The sequence below is a fragment of the Megascapheus bottae genome, chromosome 1, assembly GCF_031878675.1.
Source record: "Megascapheus bottae isolate mThoBot1 chromosome 1, mThoBot2.hap1, whole genome shotgun sequence".
NCBI classification, from domain to species: domain Eukaryota; kingdom Metazoa; phylum Chordata; class Mammalia; order Rodentia; family Geomyidae; genus Megascapheus; species Megascapheus bottae.
Window position 1 is genome coordinate 93001891 of NC_143509.1, and position 27745 is coordinate 93029635.

The 27745-nt window shown below is 38.1% G+C and overlaps 1 protein-coding gene across 7 annotated transcripts in view; it reads right to left on the reverse strand.

The window, feature by feature from the left end:
* App (amyloid beta precursor protein) overlaps positions 1-27745 on the reverse strand; it is a 199155-nt gene that overhangs the window by 24900 nt on the left and 146510 nt on the right. For all 7 annotated transcript variants that reach the window (XM_090348296.1, XM_090348278.1, XM_090348304.1 and 4 more), the window contains 2 exons: positions 22188-22316; positions 21132-21231 (listed from right to left, as the gene is read on the reverse strand). In XM_090348296.1, coding sequence (XP_090204422.1) covers positions 21132-21231; positions 22188-22316 — 229 coding nt within the window. The remainder of the gene's footprint in view (positions 1-21131; positions 21232-22187; positions 22317-27745) is intronic.

The window sequence follows — 27745 nt, forward strand, 5'->3', positions numbered from 1 at the left end:
AGGAGGTTTAAATTAACCAGCAGGAGTGTTGGTACTGACTCCCAAGTGTTCTGATTCCCTCGGCCATCATCTTGTGCTTCTATGAAAATTCTATTGGACATGTTAGGAGTGGAACCTAGGGCTCTCAGCATGCTATATTAGTGAGATATAATCCTAGCCTTTTTTTTTTTAATAACAAGGTCTGGTTGTGTAGCTCAAGCTGGCCTTAAGCTTGCAATCTTCCTGTCTCTATACCCCAAGAGTTGGAATGCGTGATAGGCTTGTACTGTGACACTAAGGAGCATTGTTAGTTTTGGGTAATATTTGATGATATTTATTTTCTCCTTTTTATTTTATTTTTTTCTGGTCCTGGGGCTTGATCTGGTTACTGTCCCTAAGCTTCTGTTGCTCAAAGCTAACACTCTACCATTAGAGCAACAGCTCTACTTTTGGCTTTTTTGGCGGGGAGGGAGCGGAAGTGGGAGGTTATTGGAGATAAGAGTCTCATGGACTTTTCTTGCCTAGGTTGGCACTGAAGAGCAATCTGAAGCTCTTAGCCTTCTGAGTAGCTACGACTACAGACATGAGCCACTAGCACCCAGCTGATTTGTTTTTTTAATAAGAATAAACTAAGATAGTGAGGTCTAATTTATAATCTAAGAGTTTCTTAAGCACAGAGCAGCAAAGCCAGGTAAAAACTGCAGCACAGACATGCGAGGCTGCTTTATCTAAGCAAGTGTGCCCTTCCTCGTTTGACGTTCCTTCTCATTGAGTGCAATTCCCCTGGAACACTTCACATTCTCCATTCTCTATTCTCAGAAGAATGGCCTCAGTACACTTGTTAGATGAACCATCCTTAGGTTCCAACTCCACCTCACATTCAAAATAACTTCAACTCCTTGTAGAAGAATGCAGAACCAATCTTACCCAATACCCTTCCTCATCCACAGTGTGAGGCAAGAGAGGCCAAGACTGAAAGACTTCCCACTTTGAAAAGTAGGAGGCTTTGCTTTCTAACTTGGGGGTGGGGGGGATTTAGACATTTTATCATAAAGTAATGCTGTATCACAAATGTAGTCATGATCTTGACCTCTAGAAAGCCAGGTCAGGATTCTTATTTTTAGTGACATTATCAACCTTGAAAATCTCCCAGAACTAAGACTCAGACTCCATGTCTAAATCTGGGTTTATTTTTGCTTAGTAGTTTCCTGGCTACAGATTTTTAAATGCTTTGTCCACTTATAGCAACAAACTGTCCTTGGAGGGGATACAGACAATGCTGTAAATAACTTGTAAAAGTACTCCTTATTTCAAGTGACAATTCCCTGACATATCACCTGGCTTTAACACAAATTTTCTTTTGGCTTCGAAGCTCATACATCAAACAACTTAGTTCTACCAGTGGTATCTGTCAGATATGAAGATAAAAGCAAGTTAGGCTTTTGGAATACAAAAGCAGATTAAAAGGCTCCCTTCCCCTATTTCTTTGGGGAATGTCTACCAATGGTGGATCTTCTTCCTATCACATTAAGTGATAGGTCTTATTCAAACACGGCTGTCAGCAACTTGATGTAGACAACCGACTATGTTTCTATACTAGAAAAATAATCTCTGAAGGAATGTTGTTTTGAGGCTGTAATTCTCATATATTTTTCCTTGTTTTGGCAAAATAACATACTGAAGAATTTAGCTACAAGGAGCCATTATGTATATAAACTGATTTTTGGTGGTATTGGGCCTTGAACTCAGGATCTTGCTAGGTTCATACTGTACCACTTGATCCTTGGCAGTATACTAGTTGACCCAGGTCATCTGCCCTTTTAGCTTTTTTTTAAAAAGTGTATTCATCATATTATACTTCTTGTCCTTATTTTATTATGAGACAGGATGTAGTGTTTTTGCTCAGACAGCCCTGGACTATGATTTCCAACTTATGTATAGAGGGGATACCAGGCATAAACCACAATGTCTGTTTATTGTAGTTATTAAAGAGTAACAAAAGCCAAATGACAGTGGTTCACATCTATAATCCTATCTACTCAGGAGGCAGAACATTGAAGGATGAATGTTCAAAGCCAGTCTGGGCAGAAAAGCCTGTAAGATTCCCTCTCTAATTAACCAGTGAAAAGCTGAGCTGGAAACATGGCTCAAATGGTAGAATGCCAGCTCCGAGTGCAAAAGCAGAGAGAAAATTGTCTTGAAATAAAAAATTAGTATTATACTTTGTAGGCTTATGTCTATGTCTGTCTGAATATTTTCCAGTTTTCAATTTATAGTGAAAACACATCATGTGGCCTCTAATAAAGCATAATCAATTCATATAGTCTCAACCCAAGAAACAGTTGACTAATCAGGTGATAGAGAAGAAACTGGCCATCTTGGGCTGGCTGACAGACTTGCTTTTGGAGGGCTGAGCTTAGGGATTTTTCAAGGTCATCATGTGGAATTTTCTCTTCAAGTTGTGGTTAACAAATGTAACACTGGTGGTAAAGGCTGACTTCACTGTGATTCTTCTATATTCCTTCATATAGCTATAAAAGAATCTGAGGCTACCAATTACAAAAGAAACTACTCAGTGCACAATAGGAATAGTAGTAATTCATTTGTATGCGGTTAATGAAAATAACTTCTGTTGAGGTTACTGAGATATTCTGTGGCGTTGGAATTGGATCACTAGGTTTGAAGATGGAGATGGATGAGCTTACATGGAAAAATTCTTCACCAGTTTAATTCTTTAGCTCTGAAACATTCAATTTCCAGTATTGTATTTTTGCCTAATTGGTAGGTATCTTTGCTTCTTTCAACATTTAGACAAGTTCAAGACGCATAGTAAATGGGAAAAATGAAACCTGAATTTGGCTATGTTAGGAGATAATGCTACATTTCATTTCAAAAAATGGGTAATATCTTTTAGTGAGGCTAAGAAAAGTGGAAAATCTTTCTGTAAAATTCAAATGACAGGTTTAATACTCCTGTATACATCTTTGTAAAGACAAAAATATTCAGGAGACTATAGACAATGTAAGCCTAAGATTCCCCTGATGTGTTGGAGATATTTTGTACATCAGTCTGTACAGTCCTCTGTTCTCTGCCTGAGCTCTGAACCAGTTAACAGACAGCTGGGAGAAATGGATACATCACTTTAACTTCCAATAAAGGCCAAACTTTCACCCACTGACAAGGTGACTTCTTTGGGGGAAGGTACATGGCTTGTCCAGATGCATACAGACCTGATTTCAGCTCCAATTTATAACTTCAGTGACACAGGAAAGTGAATGGGGCTATGCTAGCTATGGTGTCTGCATCCACAGCTGATGACTGTGTGCAGGCTGTGGATCTGACACTAGGAGAGGCTTTCACTGAATCTCAGTGAAACCAATGTACATGGTCATGCCTGACCAATACTCCTAAGCTCAAGAGAGAAGTCTGTTTGATCAAAGGTAGCGCATGAAAGGAATGGGAAACAGCCCTCCTCCTCACAACCAAAGAGCACTCCATAATTTGAATTGATCCAGGCTGGTAAGTGTTCAGTGTTAGAATTTCATAATAAGTGCATTTTACAAGCACTTTTTACAAGTTCACTATTAAGGCTGGTGAACTCATAGGAGAAACATTTCAACCTCCATACTTAATTCACTTCACTCCAAGAGTTTAAAAGACTTATGCTGACAATTTTAAAGGTAAGAGGTGAGTGGGTAAAATTTGTATAAATGAATATTTCATCATACACATGGCACATCATTTCTGTATACATAATAGTTCATTTGAAATGTTAGTTTATGCAGATTAAAAAAACCTAAGCAAATCCTTTATGCTCTTTTGTACATTGGCCTATTCTGTTTCTTTTTTTTTCTTTTTAAACATAAAACTTGCTTTCAAGTGAGCAGTATTAGATAGGATGATGGTCTTTTCTGCATCAGTTTCTTTGTTAGTTCACAAAATAATGAATAGGGAAAACAGGCTTGCCAATGTAAGGGCTTGTATTTGGGATTTATGATAGGTAGAAGGTGTTCATAATGCACAGATGTGAAAGAATCTGAAAGACTAAGGAAAAAGGAAAAGAATTTGGAACTCAGGAAAATCCAACCACCTTAACAGGTGATGTCATGCATTCATTTATCCACTGGCCAGTCCTGCATCTCCCAGAAATCCCCTGCACCAGGCATTTCCAATTCACAGAACTCGTAGTCAACAGAATAACATGGTCAGAAATGCTATGGCAGAGAAGAAGGGAAATGGAACAAGACTGAGTTGTCGGGTATGGTGCCTGAAATGGTCCACATGTAAAGGTTGGCCAGCAGGGTGGAAATACTGGAAACTGGAACTACTGGGAGGTGGTAGAACTTTTAGGGGGAGGGGCCTGGTGGGAGATTGTTGAGTAATCATGTGTGCCCTCCCTCAAAGGGGATTATGGGACCCAGGGTCTCACTTTTTCTGCTCTAGTTGAAGAAGATGCTGTCAAGACTCCTATATATCTATTCTCCTGCTATGACAGATGGATCACCTTTACTGCACTAACTAGTGGCCAAATCAATGGGCTGTTTGATATTAGGCTCTGAGCCTCCAAAGTTGTGATCTATATTAACATTTTTCCTTTCTAAATATAGCTGCCTCAAGTACTTCATAGAAAATTAATATACTGAGAAATTATTGTCCTAGCAAATGCAAATGTATAGCAAACCACAAAGGATAACAACAGCCTAGTAGTTGTTGGGTATAAGGAAACAACGAGAAAGTAATTTAGACACTGTAAAGGTTAAGCCTGTGAGACATCCTGAAGGCAGAGGGCTATATTGATTGGACCACGATGATTTCAGGCAGGGACAAAAGGAAGGACAGTGGACAGTGGGTGCTTTGCTGGTGGTGTGGTGGCTGGATGGCAGAAACATTATAAGGATCATGAGTAAAATTAGAAATCTCCACCTCAGTTTGGAGTATGTGAAGAGTGGACATGGGGGAGAAAGCCATTCAGTTTAAATGTGTTGAGTTTAAATGTGTTGAGTTTATCAGAACTATGTTATAAAGAAGTCAGGAAGCCAGCAGAAATAAGGTGGAGAGGTCATGTCTATGCTAAAACCGGTAAGCATCAGGAAGAAACAGGTGCTCTCTGATACTAGCAGAAAAAGTCCATATTAGATCAACTCGAAGGGATTTAGTCAGATTGAATTAAGTTGTCAACAGTTCCACCTTACAGTTTCCAATTACAGGGCTTAGCACAATAAATTCAGGTTGGTAGTTGTCAGTAGGCATTTCTTCTCGAAAGTTATAGGTCTATGAAAAGAAATCAGGAAGCATGATTCAAGAAGCGCTTAGTATTCTTGAGGACCTAATTCAAACTCCAGTACCATCACAAAGGCAAAAAAAAAAAAAAAAAGTCTTAGGCCTAGATAGTCATGGCTCAAGTGACAAGAGATAGATTACCTATCTAGCAATCATAAGACCCTGAGTACTACCCCTCAAATTTTAATATTAGCTTACTAAGAAGGGAGAGAGCATATGTAGGAGGTGAAAGGTAAAGCACACTGATCCTCTTTCTGTTGTTTCGAGGATTTGATGTCAGAGATTCTGCTCCATGTAGACAATGATGGGGATGGGGGATAGCATGATGGTGGCCAGTGATCCTTTAGTTATCTAGGGAGTCTGCTCAAGGAGTGTGTGTGTTGTGTGTGTGTGTGTGTGTGTGTGTGTGTGTGTTTTAGTCAACATGATGAAAATTACTCTGCTGGATGGGATTTTCTCTTACCAAGAGGGAGTAACTTCTTTTCTTTTGGCCAGGGGGGACAGACGGCTGATTTCTGTGTGCTCTGAATTCATACATTCAACCAATCCGTGGAGCAAAAACATTTGGAAAAAAAAAATCCCTCGGAATTTCTACTGAACATATTACAGTGTTACAATACAATATGACACTATGTACAAATTGGATTAAGGATCATCAGGAATCTAGTGACCACTTAAAATATGCAAGAGAATGTGCATAAGTTATATAGAAATACTGCTTTAACTTATAGAAATACTGCTATCATTTTATATAAGACTTGGGTTTAGAGGTTCCTGGAGGAGAAGGAGGTGGAGTTAATTCTTCTTGGATACTCTTCCTAAGGGATATCTCACTACAATCTCTCCAAACCATTCCTGGTCTTCATATTTTCAGCCCCAGCAAAAGAGGCCATGCAAGTTCCCATGGTTTTGCTGAAAGTGTACAGAGGATTTGAGTAATCTCTTTATTTAAAAAGTTACTGTAAAATATTATTTTAATGTTAGCATAGTTAACATTTCCCCACTTCCTCCTCTCTAAAACATTTAACCTAAAGCAAAAAAGCAACTACCTTTCTCTAAATAGGTACAATCATGATTATATTCAATAATATATATGCGCTTAATGCACCAAACAGTTTAGAACTCTCATAATTACCAGAGTGCTGGGATATTATTTTTCTAAAGCTAAGTGTGATGCAAGCAATCCTTATTCAAATATACTTTAGGCTTTCACAATAAATTGAAAAATGATTCATATTACAGAGCATTTACACATGTCGTTTCATCTTCAAAGTGTGGTAAATATTAATTAACCCTAGCTAATTAAAACAGCCATGATTTACAAATTTACTCATTCATCAGCCTCAAGAAAAAGCAAAGCAATTCAAACCTTTCACAATTTGGATCCAATTAAATATGGAAATTATTATTTTTTAAATGAAGAGGGAACAAATTCCGGATGTGTAGTTCTTTGATTGGGATCTGATAGCATTTGGGATGGAATTTGACAACATTTCAGATGCTTAGAATTCAAAGCAAAGAAAACAAATCAAACTTAACCTTATTTGTAATAGGGTCTTTGCAAATGTTATAGATAAAATGAGGCCCTGTTGCAGTAGGATGGCACTAAGTCATAGATGAGAAGACAGGAAAGGAGAGACACAGGAGACTGACACCATGTGAGACGGAGGCGGATCACAGCAGGTTCAACTACCACCCAAAGGGTTGCAGAACCAAAAACAAGACAAAGTTCTGGAACAGATTCTCCCCTAAAGCCTTCAGTAAGAGATGGCCCTGCCAATACCTTGCTTTTAAACTTCTTCTCTGGGGAATGCTGGGATAAGAGGTTTTTGGTGGTTAAGGCTATCCACAACACAATAATTGGTTCCAGCATGCCTAGAAAACCAATCTATTTCCCATGAAAAGGAATATTAACTACTTGCTTTTGGACAACTATTTCTGGTAAAAATAAATGCCGTAGAGTAGAATGTGGTTTCTTAGTAAGTTTTATTCAAGGCTGAGTTTAGCTGATTGGGGAGAAGGGCTGTCTTATCTGGCCTTTTAGGTACCAAGTTTTTCTCTCCAAACTTCAGAAAGCCTTTTGCTGGCAAGCAAACATTCCTTCAGTTCAGCTCTTTTTCTTTTAGTGCTCATCTAAGGAAACATATTCATTTTCTTGCATTGACCTGCACGATTTATCCTGGTAAGACTCTGAGAATGCTGGATACCAATGTCAATTCGTAAACTCAGCAAGGAAGCAGAGGGGTCTCAGTTCCAGACACCTTGTAAACACAGAGGTTATGTCATTTCCTCTACAAGCCAGAAGCTGAGCTGTCTCTGGCAGCAAAATGGGTGGCAAATGCCTGGCAGGTTTCAGGTTTTGCTAATCTCAGTGTGATGAAAATACCACCACAGCCCCAATGCCAGAAAGAAGTGGCTGCTAAACTTATGTCCACTAACTATATTTAATGAAGTGGTGTAGATGATGTATCCCATGCTAATTTTAGGACTCACATTTAACAAATTGGATCTTAGCCAAAAAAAAAAAAAAAAAAACCAAACAAAAACAAAACAAAAAAACCCAACCAACCAAACAATCCCCCCCCAACATATCAACTAGCCTAAAATTTATACTTTTATTCTTGTGTGTGTCATTTGGATGGCTTGGAATATAATACTTGATGTAATAAAAGTTTAGTAGCAACATCTAAGTAAGGGGTACGAACCTTTGGCTCAAGAAAGAGAGCATAGCTAACAAAGTTGTTTATGGGTTTGTTTTGTTAGACTTTATACCATTTAGTCTGCCACTCACATTTTACCACTATCCAACCATCATGTATGCAATTATACATCAATATGAATTCTGAAGGGAACATTCTTAGCTTTGATGCCATGTATAGAAGTAGGAAAAACAGGTTTCCCAAATCCTTTCAGAATAAAGAACACATGGGTGCTAAATAGATATTAGGAGAAGAATGAAGAAGAGGTGCATCAGATCTATCCAACAGCATGACTAAGTGGATCTGTCCCCTTGCAGTCCAAATATTGAAAAGCCTAGCTTTCAAGACCACTGTATCTGGAGACAGGAGCTTTAAGAAAGTCATTAAATGTTGAGTGAGGTCATAAGGGTGGGTCATAATGCAAAAGGACAGATGTTCTTAAAAGAAGAGAAAAAGATGCCATAAAGATCTCTCTTTTTAAGAAATCTGATGCAGGTAAACCGACATCTGCCTAATTTCAGCAGAGCCAGCCTTGACAATAGCCAAAATTTAATTAGGAAAAACAGGTTTAATAATGAAGCTCTATAAATTTGTTAATCCACAAGACTTACTCTAAAGGTTCTTAAGGGGCCAGTTAGGGATAGTAGCTTTCATTCTAGCCTTAAAAAAAAAATGAGACCTTGCTACAATTGAACTAAGTGTTCTGGAGAAGTCTATAATCCATTTACTCACAATCCACTCTAACAGACCTTAGGATAAACTAGGAAAGACCAAGCTGCCCACTCTTTGATCAGCAACTTCTTTTTGCTTCTAAGTGGAGTGTAAGCCTATAGCTGGATTGTTTCCAGTGCTGGGACCTCTACCACACCTGGAAAGGAGTAAAGCACACTGGAAGCAGAGTTCATTTTTCTCTTCTACAATATCTAAGACATCCATTGGTTTCACTGAGACACACAGAAATATACTAGACCAATTTAGGAAAAAGGACTTTCAGGAATACAAGAAGTTTCCCATGAGTTTAGTTTCCCAGTGATTTTCATAGAGGGCTTCAAATTCTATTCCAATATCCCAATTTTTTTTGTTGTTGTTGTAGAAAAAACATGTTACCCCAGGTAGAAACCCACTTTCATTTCTGTACAGCTTTGACAAGACACCAGGAAGCCCTTGAGCACTGAGCGTTTTTAGAACATTCACAGCCTCTAATTTTGATTGAGCCATCCAAGACCCACGTAAAGCAAGAAGGTTCCATATTGCTTTCATGTTCCCTTGAAGAGCTAGAGGCCCAGCATGCAGGCCCAGACGAATGCGGGAAAGAAGCCAGTGCTTCCCTTTATATCAAAGATAGCTAGAAAGCAAGTCTGCCTTCACATTTTTGTACGATAGTTGACTTTCAGATGGATTCCGTGTTTATCAAAACACAGGATAATTAGACCACTCTTTGTTCCTTACTGATTGTGATTTAATCTAGTGATGCTTTAATTTTTCATCCTATACCTGAATAAAGTACAACATCAAGTATGAAGAAGAATCTCAATAAAGATGGAAAAATCTCTCAAGACTTGACACACACTAGTTTTCTGCCAAAAAGGTGGGACAGGCAAATGTGGCCTATAAGTTCTAAATTAAATCTAGCAGGGACTCACTATAGACTACAAAGAGTCCCTATCCAATTCCTCCATAATCCCCCTTTTCCTCCATTTTCTTCATATCACCGGCACTGTCAGCAGCAGTCTGGAAACTGTTCAGAAGTAAAGTTATAATACTACTTCTGTTCTTGCTAATATTACCAAACCTTTAAATTGGATTGGTTAGCTCCAGGAGTTTTCAGTACTGGTTGAACATGTGTAATCTGAAAATCTGAAATGCTCTTAACTCAAACCCTCAAAACATTGAGGTTTTCAGACTTTTTTTTTTTTTGATTAGCAATGGCTAACCACTAAAATCTACATAAAAACTTTCCAGAAATTTGAAGCATTCTGAATTCTGAAACATTGTTGGTCCCAAGCATTGTTTTAGTTGATGTATATTTAAAAATAAGTGTATTAAGCCAGGAGCTCTGCTTCTACTCAGAAGGCTAAGATCTCACCTATAATAATTAGAACATATCTAGGACTCTCCTAGCAGAGGATTACAATAGCACAAAACCTAGATATATAAGGCCATATAGGATGAAGCTAAATGAAAGGATCTCCAGGATATGGAAAAAAGAGCTTTGTATTGTGATTGTTGTTCTTAATGTACTATGTTATTTCTCTTCTCTTTTGTTGCCCTTTGCATAATCTCATATAGTTAAAGTATCTGACTTTGTTACTTGGCATTTTGTATATATGTTTATTTGAAATAGAAAAGGAAAGGGGGGAAAACAAGATGATTGGGAGGGGGTAGAGAGGAGGGAAATGGGAAGGGCTATCAATGTGTGAGAAGTAATGCACCTTCTATCTGGCAAATATAACTGTAACCCCTCTATACATTTACAATAAAAAAAAAAGAAGGCTGAGATCTGAGGATCAGGGCTAAAGGAAACCCTGGCATGAAAGTCTATGAAACTATTATCTCAAATTAACCACCAAAAAAAGCTGGAAGTAGGGCTGTGACTCAAGTGGTAAGACCAACAGCTTTGAGTGAAAGGCTCAAGGACAGTACCCAGGTTGTGACTTCAAGCCCCAGGATTGGAATACGCACACACGCAAATACTAAATGTACTTTAAAATCCTGGCATGGTGGCAGGCATCTGTGATCCTCGCAATGAAAGAGCTTAAAAAGATAGATGAACTCAGACAGGTCTCTGGGTTACAAAGAAGACTCCTTTCTCCCAACCATAAGCGTTTTCACAGGCTATGCAGTCTCTTGGACTTTTCAGACCACGCAGGAGTCAAACTGTTATTCTCCAGATCTCAGCCTCTTCTGTAACTAGTATCATTAGCATGAGTCACCAGCAGCTGGCAGATCTATGATACTTGGTGAACGATTATATCTCACTTTCTGTGATTTTTTCTGTTTAAAGTAGCCTGGAGTGCGTGTGATATAAGAAGTATTAACAAAGAATAATGGCACTTGTTCAGGGACTACATTGCAGAATTTGTTTCTGAGATGAATAGTAAAAGGGAAATTAACAATGCTTTGGAAGTCTGACTCATGCAAACAAATTTTTTCACAGCCTTAGGTGTATGTGGAAACATCTTTCAAAATTAATCTTCATTTGGATTCATCTTTACATTCTTTGTGGTGAATATCACCTCGATTTTTTTCTCTTCTGTATAAAAATGAACCCTGAAGGCATCTGCTTGTAAAAAGTAGGATAACCAGCCTTTATGATAGTCCCAAATCACTGCTGTTCCCGAGATTTCCACAAAAAATTAGGACACATCTGTTGTAGTGTTTAATGCCAGGAAATAGTCCTGCCTCCATCACTGTGGTCTGTTTCCACTCCCCACTCATTTTTTTCTTTTTAAATTTTGTTCCAAATTCCAGAGCCACACACAAGAGATGGTAAGATGAGAATCACTTTAGAGCAGCAACAGTTCCGGATCATAGTAGGCTGCAGAAGCTTGGTGTCTAGGCTCTTCCACATGCCTAGGTGCCCCCCCCCCCAACACACACAAGCAAAAACATGGCATTAAAAAATGGACAAAAACTATTGTTATGTCATTGTCATCATTTAAAGTTCTCAAAGTCATACCTTGTAAATCATCAAAACAAGGTGCAAAAGACAACATTGTACTAAATCAATTGTCTTGCCACTTCTAAATATTCACCTTCCCAAATGGAACTCATGGAATCATCTCATAGTTACAGTATAGCTTATACAGTGCAATTGTATCATTGTTACAGTGTAGTTTAAATTTTATTTAAAACAAAATGCTCAACAAAATGGTGAAAAAAGGCCTCAAAATTCCTGTGGGTGGCTAAACACCAGTGGCTTACAACTGTATTTCTAGCGACTCAAATGCTGAGATCTAAGGAATCTGGTTTGAAGCCAGCCTTGATCGAAATGTCTGCCAGACTCTATCTCCAAGCAACCAGCAAAATACTAGACTAAAGACTTAGTTCCAGTGGTAGAGTGTAAACAAGGCAAGAAAGGGTATGAGGCTCTGAGTCCACACCCTGGTAACAACAACAACGACAAAATGCAAGGCACTTTGAATAGTCAAAATCATCTTAAAAAGAGGACTATACTGACACTTGGAAATTTCCAAACATACTGTAATATTACAGAATTAATATAATGAAAATAGGCAAGCCAAGGGAACAGAATTCAGTATAAGGAAACTCCAGCATGGGTGTGAAGATCTATCAATCAAGAAAGAATACTGTTGTCTTTTTCAACAAACAGTTGTTGGTATACTGGGTATCTACATGAAAAAGAATGAAGTTAAGTGGGACACAGGTGGCTCATGCCTGTAATCCTAGCTACTCAGGAGGCTGAGCTCTGAGGATTGCGGTTTGAAGCCAGCATGGGCAAGAAAGTCCCTGAGACTCTTTATTTCTAATTAATCACACACACACACACACACACACACACACACACACACACACACACACACACACACACACACACACACTGCCAGAAGTGAAGTTGTGGCTCAAATGGTAGAGTGCTAGCCTTGAACAAAAAACTCAGAGCACCCAAGCTCTGAGTTCAAGCCCTGAGACTGGCACATGTACACACACACATATAAAACACACATACAAATAAAAACAAAAAATGAAATGATATCCTTTTCGTATACCATACATAAATCAAAGGGTTAATGGGCAGAGCTAAAATGATAAATTTTTGGAACTAAAAAAAAAGGATAAATCCTTATGATTTTTGATTGAGATATATTTTCTTCTACATAATACAAAGTGATAACAAGAAAAGAAGTGACCAATTATATTTCATCAAAATGAAGGGGCCGGGAGTTTGGCCTAGTGGTAGAGTGCTTGCCTAGCATGCACGAAGACCCGGGTTCGATTCCTCGGTACCACATACATAGAAAAAAAGCCGGAAATGGTGCTGAGGCTCAAGTGGTAGAGCTCTAAGAGCCTTGAGAAAGTCCAAGGATAGTGCTTAGGCCTTGAGCTCAAGCCTAGGACTGGCAAAAAAAAAAAAAAAAAAAAAAAGAAAGAAAAGCCAAGCAAGGTGGCTCATGCCTGTAATCCTAGCTACTCAGGAGGCTGAGATCTGAGGATTGGGTTTCAAAGCCAGCCCGGGCACTAAAGTCTGTGAGACTCTTATTTCCAATTAATCTCTAGAAAACAGGAAGTGGGGCTATGGCTCTAGCCGTAGGGCGATAGGGTGGTAGGGTAGCTGTGAGCTGAAGGGCTCAGGGACAATGCCCAGGCCCAGGGATTGGGCAGTAGCCTAGAGCTGAAGAGCTTAGGGACAGCACCTAGGCTCAGAGTTCAAGCCCCATGACTGACAAAAAAAAAAAATGTGTTTAAAGTTTGTCATCTAATAATTGTAAATGGAGCTCAGTAAATAAGAATATACTGTATTCAATTATGTATATTAATGGTAACAAATTGACTATCAGAATGGTAGAGATAGTACTCATTTAAACACTAAAGTGAACAAAAGAAATTCAACCCTTTTGGACATTATTTTTCCTAGAAACTACACTTTTGAAATCATTGTAGATTGCAGATACCGGAAAGAAAATATTTGCTTGACTGGATGGAAAACTATAAAAATCACTCAGGGGGTCAGGAGTGTGGCCTATAGTGGTAGAGTGCTTTTTTAGCATGCATGAAGCCCTGAGTTTGATTCTTCCATTCCACATACACAGAAAAAGCTAGAAGTGGTACTGTGGCTCAATTGGTAAAGTGCTAACTTTGAGAAATTCCAAGGACAGTGCCCAGGATTTGACTTCAAGCCCCAGGACTGTTGAGTCACTCAGGAAATCTTATGATTTACATGCCCACTTTTAAGATCTTTATCAATTAATTTCATGGATCATCTGTAACTATATTTATGCAAGTCATGAACTGCTAAATAAGCAAAGGAGAATAAAATATTACCTCTACATAAAGCATAGAGAACTGAATGTATGCAAGTGACTCTACTAGACACTATGTGTGATATGAATGCTTAATGGGCAATGGCCCCCAGCACAGACTGCGGAAATTCCCTACTAGAAACCTGAGGGAATGGTGATGTCATTCACCCATGTATCTTTCTGTTTGGAGACATTTCAACACAGCATTCAACTGGCTAGAAAATTGGAGTGCCATCCAAATTCATACATTTCCATTTTGGAGATTAAAACATTTTGTATGATAGTTTTCCATACACTTAACAATGTATTTTAAAAAATAAGAGGTTTTATTTTGGAAGACGCACTGCCTTCATTGGAAGAAGTTAAAAATAGATATTTATATGAAGCAAGCCAAATAATTCATACCAATTATCCCATTAATAATACTGGGAAAATATGAATGAGATATTCTCAGAATATTTTAAAAGAAAATGCCTGGGGTTGTTTACCATCTGACTAAACACTGTCAGCACATGCTAAGTCAGCTGTTAAATCTACACATATCCAAACGTCACTTCATAAGAAAAACGAAGAATATGAGCAGAATAAATTGACAACTTTCTCACTTCATATACTTTCATGATCCCCCTTCCCCACCCCGAATTCCTTTTTTTAAACTTGTAATTACACAGTGAGGTTAGGTGTATTTTTCAGGAGGCTGAAATGTTCTATTTTGTAAGATTGTGAAGGGTCATAGTCATTCTGTTTTAAACCTACTCTAGTCTGGATTAATCTATCCCTTCCTCCATAAAATCAATAGACTTAGTCGGAGAAGAAAATGGAACTGCTGTCTTTGAAATAAGCATGTGGCATTTTTCCTTCAGAGTAGAAAATCTTATTAAAAGACCATAGTACAATTGTAATAAAAATTAAGCATTCTCTTATTAAAAGCGAGTTTCTTGACCTCCAGCTGTATGTTTCAATTCTAATCTCATTAGCTATGGATTTGTTCAGCTAGATCCTTCCTGCATCTAGTTTATAATTGTGTTTTTATTAATTTTGAATGAGAAAAAGAAAAATTGGCTGTTGCTCTTCTTTCTTTTCTAGTGCCTGTCTCATAAATATGTCATTACAGCATTCTGTTAAATAGCCAAATCTGAATTGAGAGCTACCATACTCTTTGCCTCAAGGTACCTGCAAAACGAATCACTCTGAGAAAAACATCAGCACCAGAGTTGAAAAGGGCCCATTTTGCATAGATTTAAAGATTACAAAAGGCAAAAGAATACCAATAATTTTAAGATAGATTCATAGAGCAAAGGTTGGGATGGAAGAGTCTGCCTTTCTGGAGGGATAGAAGATGATTTCAAGCGGAATATGGACTTTAAAGAGGAGCCATATCTTCATTAAGATAATTACTCATTTATGAAATGAAAAATATAAAAGTCCTAAACAGCTATTTAAAATAGATTAGGGAATTTTTCCCTCCTACAGACAATGCCTTAAGCCTTTCTTAGCAGGGAATCATCATCATCTATATGCAAATAGATCATTTAAAGAAAGAAAAACATAAAGTAATAAATGATTGTTTCTAGGAACCTACATGTAATAATTCAAACTGAAGTAGAAGATACAAAATAAAAGACAAACCACTTATAAAAAAATAAAGTTTTGAAAATTCACAGACTGTGTCATAAAAGGAAGGAGCTTTGAGAGCTTTAAGATTATGAAAGAACCACATAATCAGTCTAATTTAATGAGCATCTACCTTAAAGTCTAGGAATTGATTCAACCTTTTTGTCTACAATAGTAACACAAAGAACACAAATTCTTGTTGAATCTGCTTGCAAGAATGACAGACACATGGATGCCATGAGAGCTCCCAGAGTGAAACACTGGTTAGACACATTAAATATTAAGAATATTTAATGAGAGGTGGTTCCCTAACATGGTGAGCACTGAGTTCAAATAGGAGAAAATTCAACCTAAGAGGAGAATGGGTGTCAGAGAGAACCTGGATCCGCTGTTCAGGCAGACCTTAGCTTCAGTCTCACTTCTACCCCTTCAACATTTGTGCTGACAAGTAAGGGCCCATTCTAGCATCTCCATTAGTAAGGAGATAGGATCAGTGAACTCTCCTACATGATCATTAGCCCCTATACTGCATTTGTGTGCAATTCACAAGTTGTGTGAATACTGAAGACAACCGAATGCCAGAGGGCTTGGCTCTGTGACTGAAGCATAGAATGTCTCACTTTCATTAAGAATCTGGCCCAGTGGCATCACAGACAACACTTAGTAGTTGACTGTAACTGTCAACTGAAACGCCCAATCTTCCCTTTGACTCCCTAGGCAAATGCAGAAGGAGGAAGGAGCATGAGCATTTCTGTTGCATATTGAAGCTTTCAACTCTTCAAGTAAGAAAAGCCATAGGAAGTTGTTACTTGTATTTCAGTAGGAAGTTTTGGCAGACCTGCAGAGGAAGAATTGGGGTTGGAGGGAGGGGCCCAATGTGTGAGACAAGGGTGGGGTGACCAGCTGAGAGTGCAGTGCAAGGATGACAGGTGGACAGGATCTGATGAGCAGAGCAGGGATTCCACAGGAATGTATACACACAGCAGGCAGAACATACAAGACTTAAGGATGATAAGAAATCATGGCTGAGCTGAGGACCAATGGAATAGAACTTAAGACCCAGAAATCAACCTACAGACCTTATCAAAGACCTAATCTTTGATAAGGGAGCCAAAAAATAGAATGGAAGAAAGACAGCCTCTTCAGCAAGTGGTGCTGGCAGAACTGGTTAAGCACCTGCAGAAAACTGAAGTTGGATCCTTCTTTGTCACCGTGCACCAGGATTAACTCCAAATGGATCAAAGACCTTTAGGTAATAGCAGATACACTGAAAACTTTACAAGAAGGAATAGGAGTACAATAGGTTTCCTCGGTATAGCCCCAAAATTTCTTAATAAAGACCCAGAACACAGCAAAGAAAGTTTGGACAAATGGAACTGCATTAAACTGCAGAGCTTCTGTATGGTAAAGGACATAGCTAGCAAGCTAAACAGAAAGGTCACAGAGTGGGAAAAGATTTTCACTAACCATACAACAGATAAAGGCCTCATATCTAAAATACATTAACAGCTAAAAAAATAGAATCACTCCTAAGCTAATCTTCAAATAAACAACCATCCTATTAAAAGATGGACCAAAGACTTACAAAGAGTCTTCTTTGAAGAAGAAATAAGAATGGCCTATAGACATATGAAGAAATGCTCGACATCTCTGGCCATAAAAGAAATGCAAATCGGGGGTGTGGGGGGGGGAGGGAAATAGGTACCAAGACATGTGAAAGGATATCAATGTATGTGAATTAATGCACCTTCTATCTGGCAAATATCATGTAACCATTTTACTAATTACAATAAAAAAAAGAGTCTCATAAAAAAAAAAAAAGAAATGCAAATCAAAACAACTCTGAGATTCCACCTACTCCTATTAGAATGGCCACCATCAAGAAATCAAATAACAGATGCTGGCAGGGATGTAGCCAGGAGGGATCACTAATACACTGTTGGTGGGAGTGCAAACTCATTCAACCACTATGGAAAACAGTATGGTGGTTCCTCAAAAGACTAAACATAAAGCTCCTCTATGACCCGGCAATTCTACTACTTGGCATTTGCCCAATCGTCCAGAAACAAGGAATACTAAATCCACTAGCACAATGATGTTCATTGCAGCACTATTTACCATAGCAAAGATATGGAACCAACCCAGATACCCCTCAGTAGATGATTGGATCAACAAGATGTGGTATTTATACACAATGGAATTCTATGCTGCCATCAGAAAGAATGACATCGCCCTATTTGTAAGGAAATGGAAAGACTTGGAAAAAATCATATTAAGTGAAGTAAGCCAGATCCAAAGGAACATAGGCTCAATGGTTTACTTCATTTGTAATATTTAGTACACACCTAGGACTCTTCTAGCAGAGGATTACAATAGTGCAAAATTTAGATACCTAAGGCCATATAGGATGAGGCTAAACAAAAGGACCTCCAGGATGTGGAAACAAGAGCCATATAATGGGTGATTGTTGTACTATGTTATTTCTCATCTCTTTTGCTGTCACTTGGTTATTCTCAAATTGTTACAGTATCTTACCTTGTTATCTGGTATACTGTATATACTATTTGTTTATTTGAAATAGGAAAGGAAAGGGGGAAAACAAATTGAGGGGAGTGGGTAGTGGGAGGGAAGTGGGAACAAAAACATGAAAAGGGGTATCAATGTGTATGAAGTAATGCACCTTCTATCTGACGAATGTAACTGTAATCCTTCTATTAATTACAATAAAAATATTTAAAAAAAGATATCATGGCTGAGGAAATGGCGCTGTGGCTCAAGTGGTAGAGTTCTAGCCTTGAGCTGAAGAGTTCAAGGACAGAGCCTAGGTCCAGAGTTCAAGCCCCACGACTGACCTTCCCCCTCCCCCACAAAAAAAGAAGAAAAAGGAAAAAGAAATCATGTCTAAGGGGAAGGGAGGAGGCAAGGGTAAATTTAGTTCCACTGGGAAAATCCATAAAAATGTAAAAGATTTCTAGGACACAGTGAGTTCCCTCACTGATGTGGTTTCAAAGAACAGAGATATTCTGGTACTTTGGAACATGGCATTGGGACTCAGCAGGCAAGCTGTTGCTAGGCCTACAGTTTTGGGGATTTATTGGAGTTAGTAGGAGTTTAGCAATTTACTGTGGTTAGTACAAAAGCAGTACAAACAGATGGAATGCCTCAGGGAAGCACCACGAAGGAAAAAGAAAGCAGGGCCAAAATTCACTGGCACACTGAGTGGGCCTTGTGCTTTTTCCATTATTTATTTACATAAACTTGAATACAGCTTCTACCTTTATCCATATTTCTTCTCTCTAGACAAGTTCCTCCTTTCTTCTTTTTGCCCATTTTAGAGAATTCTAATTTGAAGCTTAATTCACCAAAGTAGATATAAACTCCATCACTAAACAGTTCCTAACTACTGAAAAGCTTTCATTCCAGAAAAGCCATTCACTAGCACACTCTTAGCTTCACTATTAGAAGCTTAAAGAGTGCATAGGTCTAACTAATGGAAGTTCAATATTACAAGATCCTCTTTCTGTAGGAAAATGCTTCTCTTTTCATTAAAAACTGAAGTACTGAAGATTTCAAATAAAACACTTATTATTAATTAAAGGAGGTTTTCCTCAGGAGTTTACATATAGTAAATTTAGACACAAATATTTTTAAAGTACTATGCTCTTGATCCAATCTAGTGGCAGTGCCTTCTTAATTTCTAAAAAAGAAAAAAAAAAGGAGTGGGGTACCAGTGGCGCATACGCCTGTAATCCTAGATACTCAGGAGGCTGAGATCTTAGGTTCAAAGCCAGCATGGGCAGTATAAAGTTTCTACGAGATTCTTATCTCCAATCAACTACTCAGAAAAGGCTGGAAGTAGTGTTGTGGCTCAAGTGGTACAGTGTTAGATTTAAGCAAAAGAAGCTTATAGACAGTACCAAGGATCTGAGTTCAAACCCCAAAACTGGAGAAAAAAGAAAAGGCCATGATTTTTAATTATCTGTCTTCCTTGTCCTGAGATTTGAGGTTCATCGGGGTGTCCTATTCTTGGGTATTTTTCAGTCCTCAAGAATCTGAATCACCATCTGTTCTATGGAATATGACTAACGTTTTCAGTAGTAAACTGCCAAATGAAAAGCTCTAATAAGAACTAATTAGATGGCCGGGAGTTTGGCCTAGTGGTTAAAGTGCTTGCCTAGAATGCATGAAGACCCGGGTTCGATTCCTCAGTACCACATACCACATATATAGAAAAAAGCCGGAAGTTGTGCTGAGGCTCAAGTGGTAGAGCTCTAGCCTTGAGAAAGTCCAAGGACAGTGCTCAGGCCCTGAGCTCAAGCCCAGGACTGGCAAAAAAAAAAAAGAAAAAAAAAAAAGAACTAATTAGAAACCACAAAGGGTCAACCATATTACTGAATATGGACCGACTAGATCATCAACTTTATAGTCCTTTTTAACCGCTTATTTCCCTCATTGGCATTAGCAGTGTTGCCTCTTAGGACTAAACAAGGCAAACTTAAGACAACGAAAGGCAAACATACTCATCTAGAGAATTTTTAACTTGTATCCCTTAGAATATTTATTCTTATAATTTATGCTGGGGTTTTTTTACTCAAGACCTCTCACTAGCTCAGCTTACTTAGTCACTTAGTGCTTTACCAGTTGAGCCACATTTCCATCATTGGTTTTTGCTGGTTATTCTGGGATCTCTCACATTTTTCTGCCCAGTGTGCCTCTGAACTGCAGTCCTACAGATCTCAATCTCCTGAATACAGGTGTGAGTCACCAGTACCTGCAATTATTTGTTTGTGCTTCATATATATAAAAACAAGCTAACTGCTGTTTTGAACAGGGTTTCGGGTATAGTAGTGATTACTGTATAGCTGTATAGATTTCCAGTGCAACTCAGGAACAATATTCTTTATAAAGAAGAAAAATGCCAGATACATATTGCTTATTTACTAATTTTCCATGCACTAAATCCTATATAGCAAATGTTAACATTTACTTTAGTTTGAAAGATACATTATCATCTGTGTAGGCACAAAGGTAGGCACTAAGATTTTTGTAGAATGTAATGCTTTATCTTTTTTTACAGGTAGACAGAAAAGGGAGAACTACTCATATGGAATTTAGTTATATATGTCATTAGGGAAACTGGAGACATAAAACAGAGTGGGCACATAATAAATTTCTCTAGATTAGATAAAGATCTAAACCACTGATGTCATCTCCAAGGTATCTATCCATCTGTACATTATTTTTCCAACTTCTTATGAAGTGTGATTGTTTCAAAATAAGCCCATGATCTTGCAAGCTAAAAGAACAATTTAGCTTAGAGAACGTATGTGGTAACTGTTGTAACTTAATATAATAAACATAACCTCCCTCAAAGTCGGAAATCATTTAAAATTATGTTCTCCAACATAATTTTGTATGTGTATGGAGTAGTAACAAAGGGTGCAATTACGAAGGTAGGAGCCAGCCATCATTCCTGAGCTTTGAACTCACACATACTGAACACATGCAAAAGGACTCACTTCCCTAATTCTGCCTCCAGACAAAAATACATTTATGAGTAAATGGACAGTTTACTTACCAACTTCATCCTGAATCTCTTCAGCCACTGCAGGGACGTTGTAGAGCAGAGACAGAGACTGATTCATGCGCTCATAGATAACACGGAGGTGTGTCATCACCTGCATTGGAGGAAGATAGTTCTAGGTAAACATTCTTTGAAACAAGAATAATCTATGGACAGACAAAAGCTTCCAGAATAAAACTAATAAAATGGAAAGAAGGTTTAATTAGAAGAGCTTTATTTTCATTTTTCTAACTTATACCTCAGCTTTGACTTACCATTAAACTTAGCAGTGTGTTGTATGCCCTTTGAGTCAGTTAAAAAGAATACCTTTGTTAACTCTGACTCTGAACATTAAAGTACCACATAGTAGCTTTATTTCCTGCTCAAGTTTCTTTGCAAACTTTCTAACACACAAGAACATTTCAATATGATTGGATGTTTTATGCAACCTGTAAATATTTGAAAATTATTCCATTCAAGGAAATATAAAATGTTAGATTGTCAGAGGTAGATACTAGTTTTTAAGTTTTGGGGAAGGAGGGATTATAGAATATATTATGTTAGCATTTAAGTTGGCCTCATATTTTCATAGTAAGTCTAAATATTGACAATGGAGTTTATGGTCACCTGATACAATTTAGTTGAGTCAATGTATAGAGTCATACAGCTTTAATTTTCTTTATTCTAGTGGTCAGTTTTTTTTAATGACTGTAAGTACCACTTGCAGGTAAGAGTTAAAATTTTTATATTTTCTATTATTTCCATAATTTAGAAAACGTCGAACCACAATGTTGCCCTAAAAAGCCCTTCTATTTTTTTTGAGAGAAAGTCTTACTAGGTAGCCCCAACTAGCCTTGAACATGCAGTCTCTTGCCTCTGTTTGGGTATTGGCATGCTCCACTAGGCCTGGTTAAAATAAACTTATAGAAGTTATCTGGTATTAAAGAGTTTTTGGCATTAAGATTAACATCCACAGATACTCTGAAAACAACTGAAGATCCCATACTAAGTCAAGAAGCAAGCACCCAGAATTACCTTCAGTTGCAGGTGACTCTCATATACAGTGCTTACCTGGGACCGGATTTGAGCAGCTTTTTTGGGATCTACCATCCGCACATGTTCAAAATGCTTTAAGGTATGCTGCCTATCTTTCTGTTCAGCGCGGACATACTTCTTCAGCATGTTGAACACGTGATGAGGCTGTGAGAGAAAAATAAGGAAACTTTCTACAAGTCTGAAAATACTACTTCTTCCACTGGCTTTGGGTCAGGGGTCCCGCTGTCTCATCCATTCCATGACAGATAGATGTTGCAAGTTTTCTTCATGCAAATTGCTGCCATGCCTTTATTTACAAGGCAATGGTTTAGATGGGTCATTTTTATTTTTACAAGAGTGTTTAGTATGACCATTTTCTTTCCAAGAAGATGCATTCTGATACCAAAGAATCATAGATGTGTATAGCATGCTTAGATTCTTCTGTTAAGACTTTTTGCTCTGTTTTGTTTTTGGCTCAAGCTGGCCTGGAATGTAATCTAAATTTTAGCCCCCTATGTATCACGGATAACAGGTATTAGCTGCCATGCCTGTCTCCCATGTGCATATTCTTAAGACTAGAAATAATGTTGCACAAATAATCCTATCAGTAGTAACATACAATGTACAAGAATAGGCTATTTAGTAACTACTTATTTGTAGCCCAAGGAAGAAGTGATAAGCTCCGAGTCCCTGTATTTTTCTCTGGGAGAAAGGCTATTGCTTAGCTACAGTTATTTTACTTTAAAATTCAATAATTTCTTTTTAAGCCAGCAGATTCTAATGTTTCCAGCAACAACTGAGTTGTTTCCCAAACGCTTCTATCTTTACTTTTGTAATTGGTTCCATTTTCATTATTCCAGTTTTACATGAAAACATTCATCCTAATAAAGAGGATAAAAATTTGTCTTTAGTAAGACTACTGCTATATGCATTCTACTATATGATCTTATAAAATGGATTGCAAAGACACATACTATTCCTCCTCCTCCTCCTTTTCCTCTTCCTCCTCCTTACTCTTTGTGTTTTGCTTGTCCTGGGCTTGAACTCTGAACCTAGGCACTGTTCCTGAGCCTTTTGGTGTTCAAGGCTAGTGTTCTACCACTTGAGCCACAGCATCACTTTTGAGTAGTTTACTGGAGGTAAGAATCTCACATATTTTCCTGCTAGGGCTGGCTTTGAACTTTAATCCTCAGATCTTAGCCTCCTGAGTAGCTAGGGTTACAAGCATGTGCCACTGGTGCCTGGTACACATTGCTTCTTCACAATAACAAAAAAAAAGATGACCTTGAAGATTCCTATCAACTACAGTATGGCTCAAAGGAAAAACTCAAGAGGAAAATACTAGGGTTTTATTAACCAGTGTATCAAGAGTTTATTCCTATAGGCTGGTTTACAATGCTTCTGTTATGTTAGCCATGTTGTATGCGCTGTGTCTCTCCTTGTGCCTTAATTTAGAGACCCTCTCTCTTACTTTCCAGGTAGAAACTGGTGTCTTTTCTCTGTGCTATCCTGAAATGTCATGCAAATTTCTACTACTGCCTTTAACAATCTGTCAATTTATTGATGATCTGGTTCCAGTTTGCAATGTGATATTCATGGAACCATTTTATCTCACTCTTTTTTCTTTGATTTTCGTTTTTGTTTTTCTATTGGAAAGCTCAATCAGTGGTTCCTGACCCAGAGCAGGCTCTCAGCATTTGTTGGCTCTTTGCCTGCCACACGATCTTGTACTTGCGAAAACAAACGAATACATATAATACAAAATAAATCTGTGTTAATCTGTCAGACTTATCCCTAGAAGAAATCTATTTTCTCTATATTCTCAAGAAAGAAAGATATCACAGCTTGAAACATATCTTTTGGCAACTGTCATCCTAATTCTCATTTGTACTCTGAAATCTGGTTGAATCAAAAAAAAAAAAAATCCAAGAATGACCTTTTAAATCTTACAAGTAGCAAAAGAAATAATATAAAGGGGCTATAACTAGAAGGTGCATATTTCAAAGCTGATAAGCCTATACAAACTGAAAACACTCCAAATCTTAATGTCGTAATTAAAGGCTGACCGGATTGTATAATCAGGTTATTGCCTAACCTTGGCACTAGTTTCATATCAAGCACAGAGACCTAAATGCTCATTATTATTATCCTTTCAGTGTTGGAGAAAGGGTTGCAGCTAATTGCATTTTACTCCCACCCCACCACTACGTACGTCCTCCTCCCCCAGCCCTCATGGTTACAGTTGACCAGCTAAGTGTGCTTTTGGGAGCTACTCTATTCTATCTTCCTCTCAGGTTTATGATTTGAAGAAAATGCATTTTGTCATTATGAAGATAAACAAAAAAACCTCAATTATAAATGTAAAGATTGCTTAAAAAAATCATACCCTCCCCCAACCCCTTCATTACCAACCACCGAGCACATTTTCAGCCCTTGTTTCTATAGGGCTGAGGCTTTTTCTCCTGGAAAAGAGCCTTGCCAATAAGTGAGAGTACCAGGTGGCATGCCCCCAGCCTGCCCTTGAGCTACATATCAAATTAGAGAATGTGGAAATGTCATCTCTGATAAATATCTGGTCTATCTCCCCCCCCTCCTCCTTCCCCTCCTCCTCTTCCTCTTTTTCCTTCCATCCCCCTTTCCTCCTCCCTTCTCCTTTTCCTTCTCCTTCCTCAATTTTTCCCCACTGTAACTACAGCACTATATGTTCCCAGTTGGAAAACTGTAATGTTAATAGCATTCACTTGAAAATGAACATGAAGACATCAGTTTTCCATCTACGTAATTCATCTGGCAGTATCTTTCAGAGAGCAGAGAGACAGAGCTGGGGGGGAGAGAGAGGGAGAACCTGACGATTGAATAAATTATTGCAGTGCCCAATATAATGCTTTATTCATTACAGCCACACTATGCATATTTCTTTGTTCTACTCAGTCCTCCCCTCCACTCCATCCCCTCTTCTTTTCGTTGAGCAACCACAGTCCAGTATTTGTTGGCTTTCTTGGAGGACAGTGTACAATGGGCTTTCTTTACTCTGGTGCTACGGTAGAGGGAAAGTGCTCTTTCTATCTTACATGCGAGACATGAGGCCCACAGAGGCCAAAGACAGGGAGGCACATGCTCTCCTCACTGACACAGCTAATCATGCTGATGAATGAAGAGGTCAACCCAGCTATCTCTATGACCCCATCTTGAACACAGTGTGACCTTTCTTTTAAAGGAGAGTGTAACAAAAGTCAAGCAAAGGACTTCTACAAAGGAAGTGATAGACTGGACAAAGAAAAAGCTGGTGATGAGAAAAGAGAGTGTGGTGTAGAGGTCCTACCAGAATTTCTACTTTTTATAAGCGCGAGGACAGTAGTCTCAGGTATCTAGGTGTAGGGTACATATTTCAAGACTCCCAGTAGATGCCTGAAAATCTCAAACAATATGGATATATATAGACTGTTTCTTCTTCTATCTAGATACTTATGAACAACTTATGAATTAGTCACACTTAAACATGAACAATAGCTAATAATAATAAAATAAAAGCAAATTGTAAGAAAAGTTTTTTTTTAAAACTATGAATGGCTTATTTCTGTAATTTTCCTATTTGGTATGTTCAGACCATAATTAACACAGGTAACTAAAACTATGGATAAATGAAACACCAGCTAAGGAGAGGTTATAGTACTAGTATTTAAGCCCACCAAGAATACCTTTCTTTTCATGTGGATACTAGGGCTTGAACTCAGAGCCTAGGCACTGTCTCTTAGATTTCTCACTCAAGGCTACCATTCTACTACTTGAGTAATGTCTTTGCTTCCAACATTTTTCTGGCTAGGAATCTCATGAAGTTGCCAGGCACTGGTGGCTCATGCTTGTAATTCTAGCTAATCAGGAGGCTGAGATGTGAGGATGTGGTCTCAAACCAGCTTGAGTAGGAATGTGGAGCCATGGCTCATCATGGTAGAGCACTTAGCCTTCAGCAAAAGAGCTCAGGGACAACACCTAGGCCCCCTGAATTCAAGCCCTAAGATGGGGCAAAAAAAACAAACAAACCCCAAACTCATGAACTTTTCTACCCAGGCTAGTTTTGAACCATAATCTGCAGATCTCTGCCTCCTGCATAGTTAGAATTATAGTTATGAACCATTGGCGTTCGCCAACTACTAGCCCCCTTTAATTGGGCTGAAGTTTTAGATTTAGTTTATTCAATCTTTTATATTCTATCCTTGGGTTTTGTCACTTGGCTATTTTTTTTTTCAACAGGAATAAAGAGGGGAAATAGCAAGATAGGAATTCCTCTGTCCAACTGATTAAACCACTAGAAAATAATTCAAGAAATCAGTTTGTAAGTAAGGTTTTTGTGATGTCCATGGATTTTTGTACATAATTAATCGTTATCTTCTACGATGATGAAGATGGATAATTAAAGAATATATTCACATGTTTTCAACTGCTTATCTCACTTAGTACAGCCATTTTTTTATATGCTTCAGAAATACATTCTTAACTTCCCCCTGAAAATACCCAGAGTTTGCTAACAAAACAGTAGCACAGCAGGCTGTGAGCATCCCAGAGGCTTGGTTCCTGCATAAAGAGTTTTGGGGAGCTCAGAAGAAGCTGGCAACTTCTCATAGTGTGTGCAAGGCCATACTTGAGTTGTGTGTCTACAGAAGTGAGTTTTTCTTCCTAGTGCTGATGTGATAATCAGCAAAGCCTGGGGACCTTCAATTATTCCAGAGACTTTAGGATCTCCCTTGATAAGTGAATTGCAGCATTCTGTTTGACTGCTCTGACCTTGTAAATAAATTCTAGGAATCGGACTAAGAAAATAAAAATTGTAGGAAAAAAAAATAAATGATTCAGTGGTGGCTTGTCTCCACTTCAGAAACCAATGTTATTTAATTTATTTATTTTAGTGCTGATCCTGAGTCTTGAATTCAGGGCCTTTTTCAATGTAAAGCTATGCAGCCACAGTCCCACCTCCAGCTTTTATCATGCTTAATCAAAGATAAGAGTCCAATGGACTTTTTGGCCTGGGTTAGTTTTGAACCATGATCCTCAGATCTTATCGTAAATAGCTAAGATTACACCATGAGTAACCAGTATCTGCCCAGCCAATACATTTTTAGATAAGATAGGAAAACAGATTGCATTTCTCTACTTTTATTTATTTCATTTATTTTATACCAAAACAAATCTTTGAATCTTGTGGCTCAAGCCTGCAGTCCTAGTTACTTAGGTGGATCCCAATTGGAGGCTAGTGCAGGCATAAAACATATAAGAAGATTAGATTTCACACAATGATTAGGTGTGGTGGCTCTTATCTGTCATTTTAGTAACAAGTGAAAACACAAAGAGTATGATCAATTCCAGGCTGGCCTGAGCATAAAGCAAAACTCTAACAACTACTATGGGAGCTATGGAATGGTTCAGATGGTAGAGCACTGCATTTCAAACAAGAGGCTCTACATTCAAAAGATCTCTTCTTTTGGCCTGTTCTTCATGCATATTTCATTAAATAAGAAAAAAAGATACATAAAACTGGTTGGGCAAGGAAGTACCTCTCCATAATCTCAGTATATGGTAGGTTGAGGAAGAAAAATCAT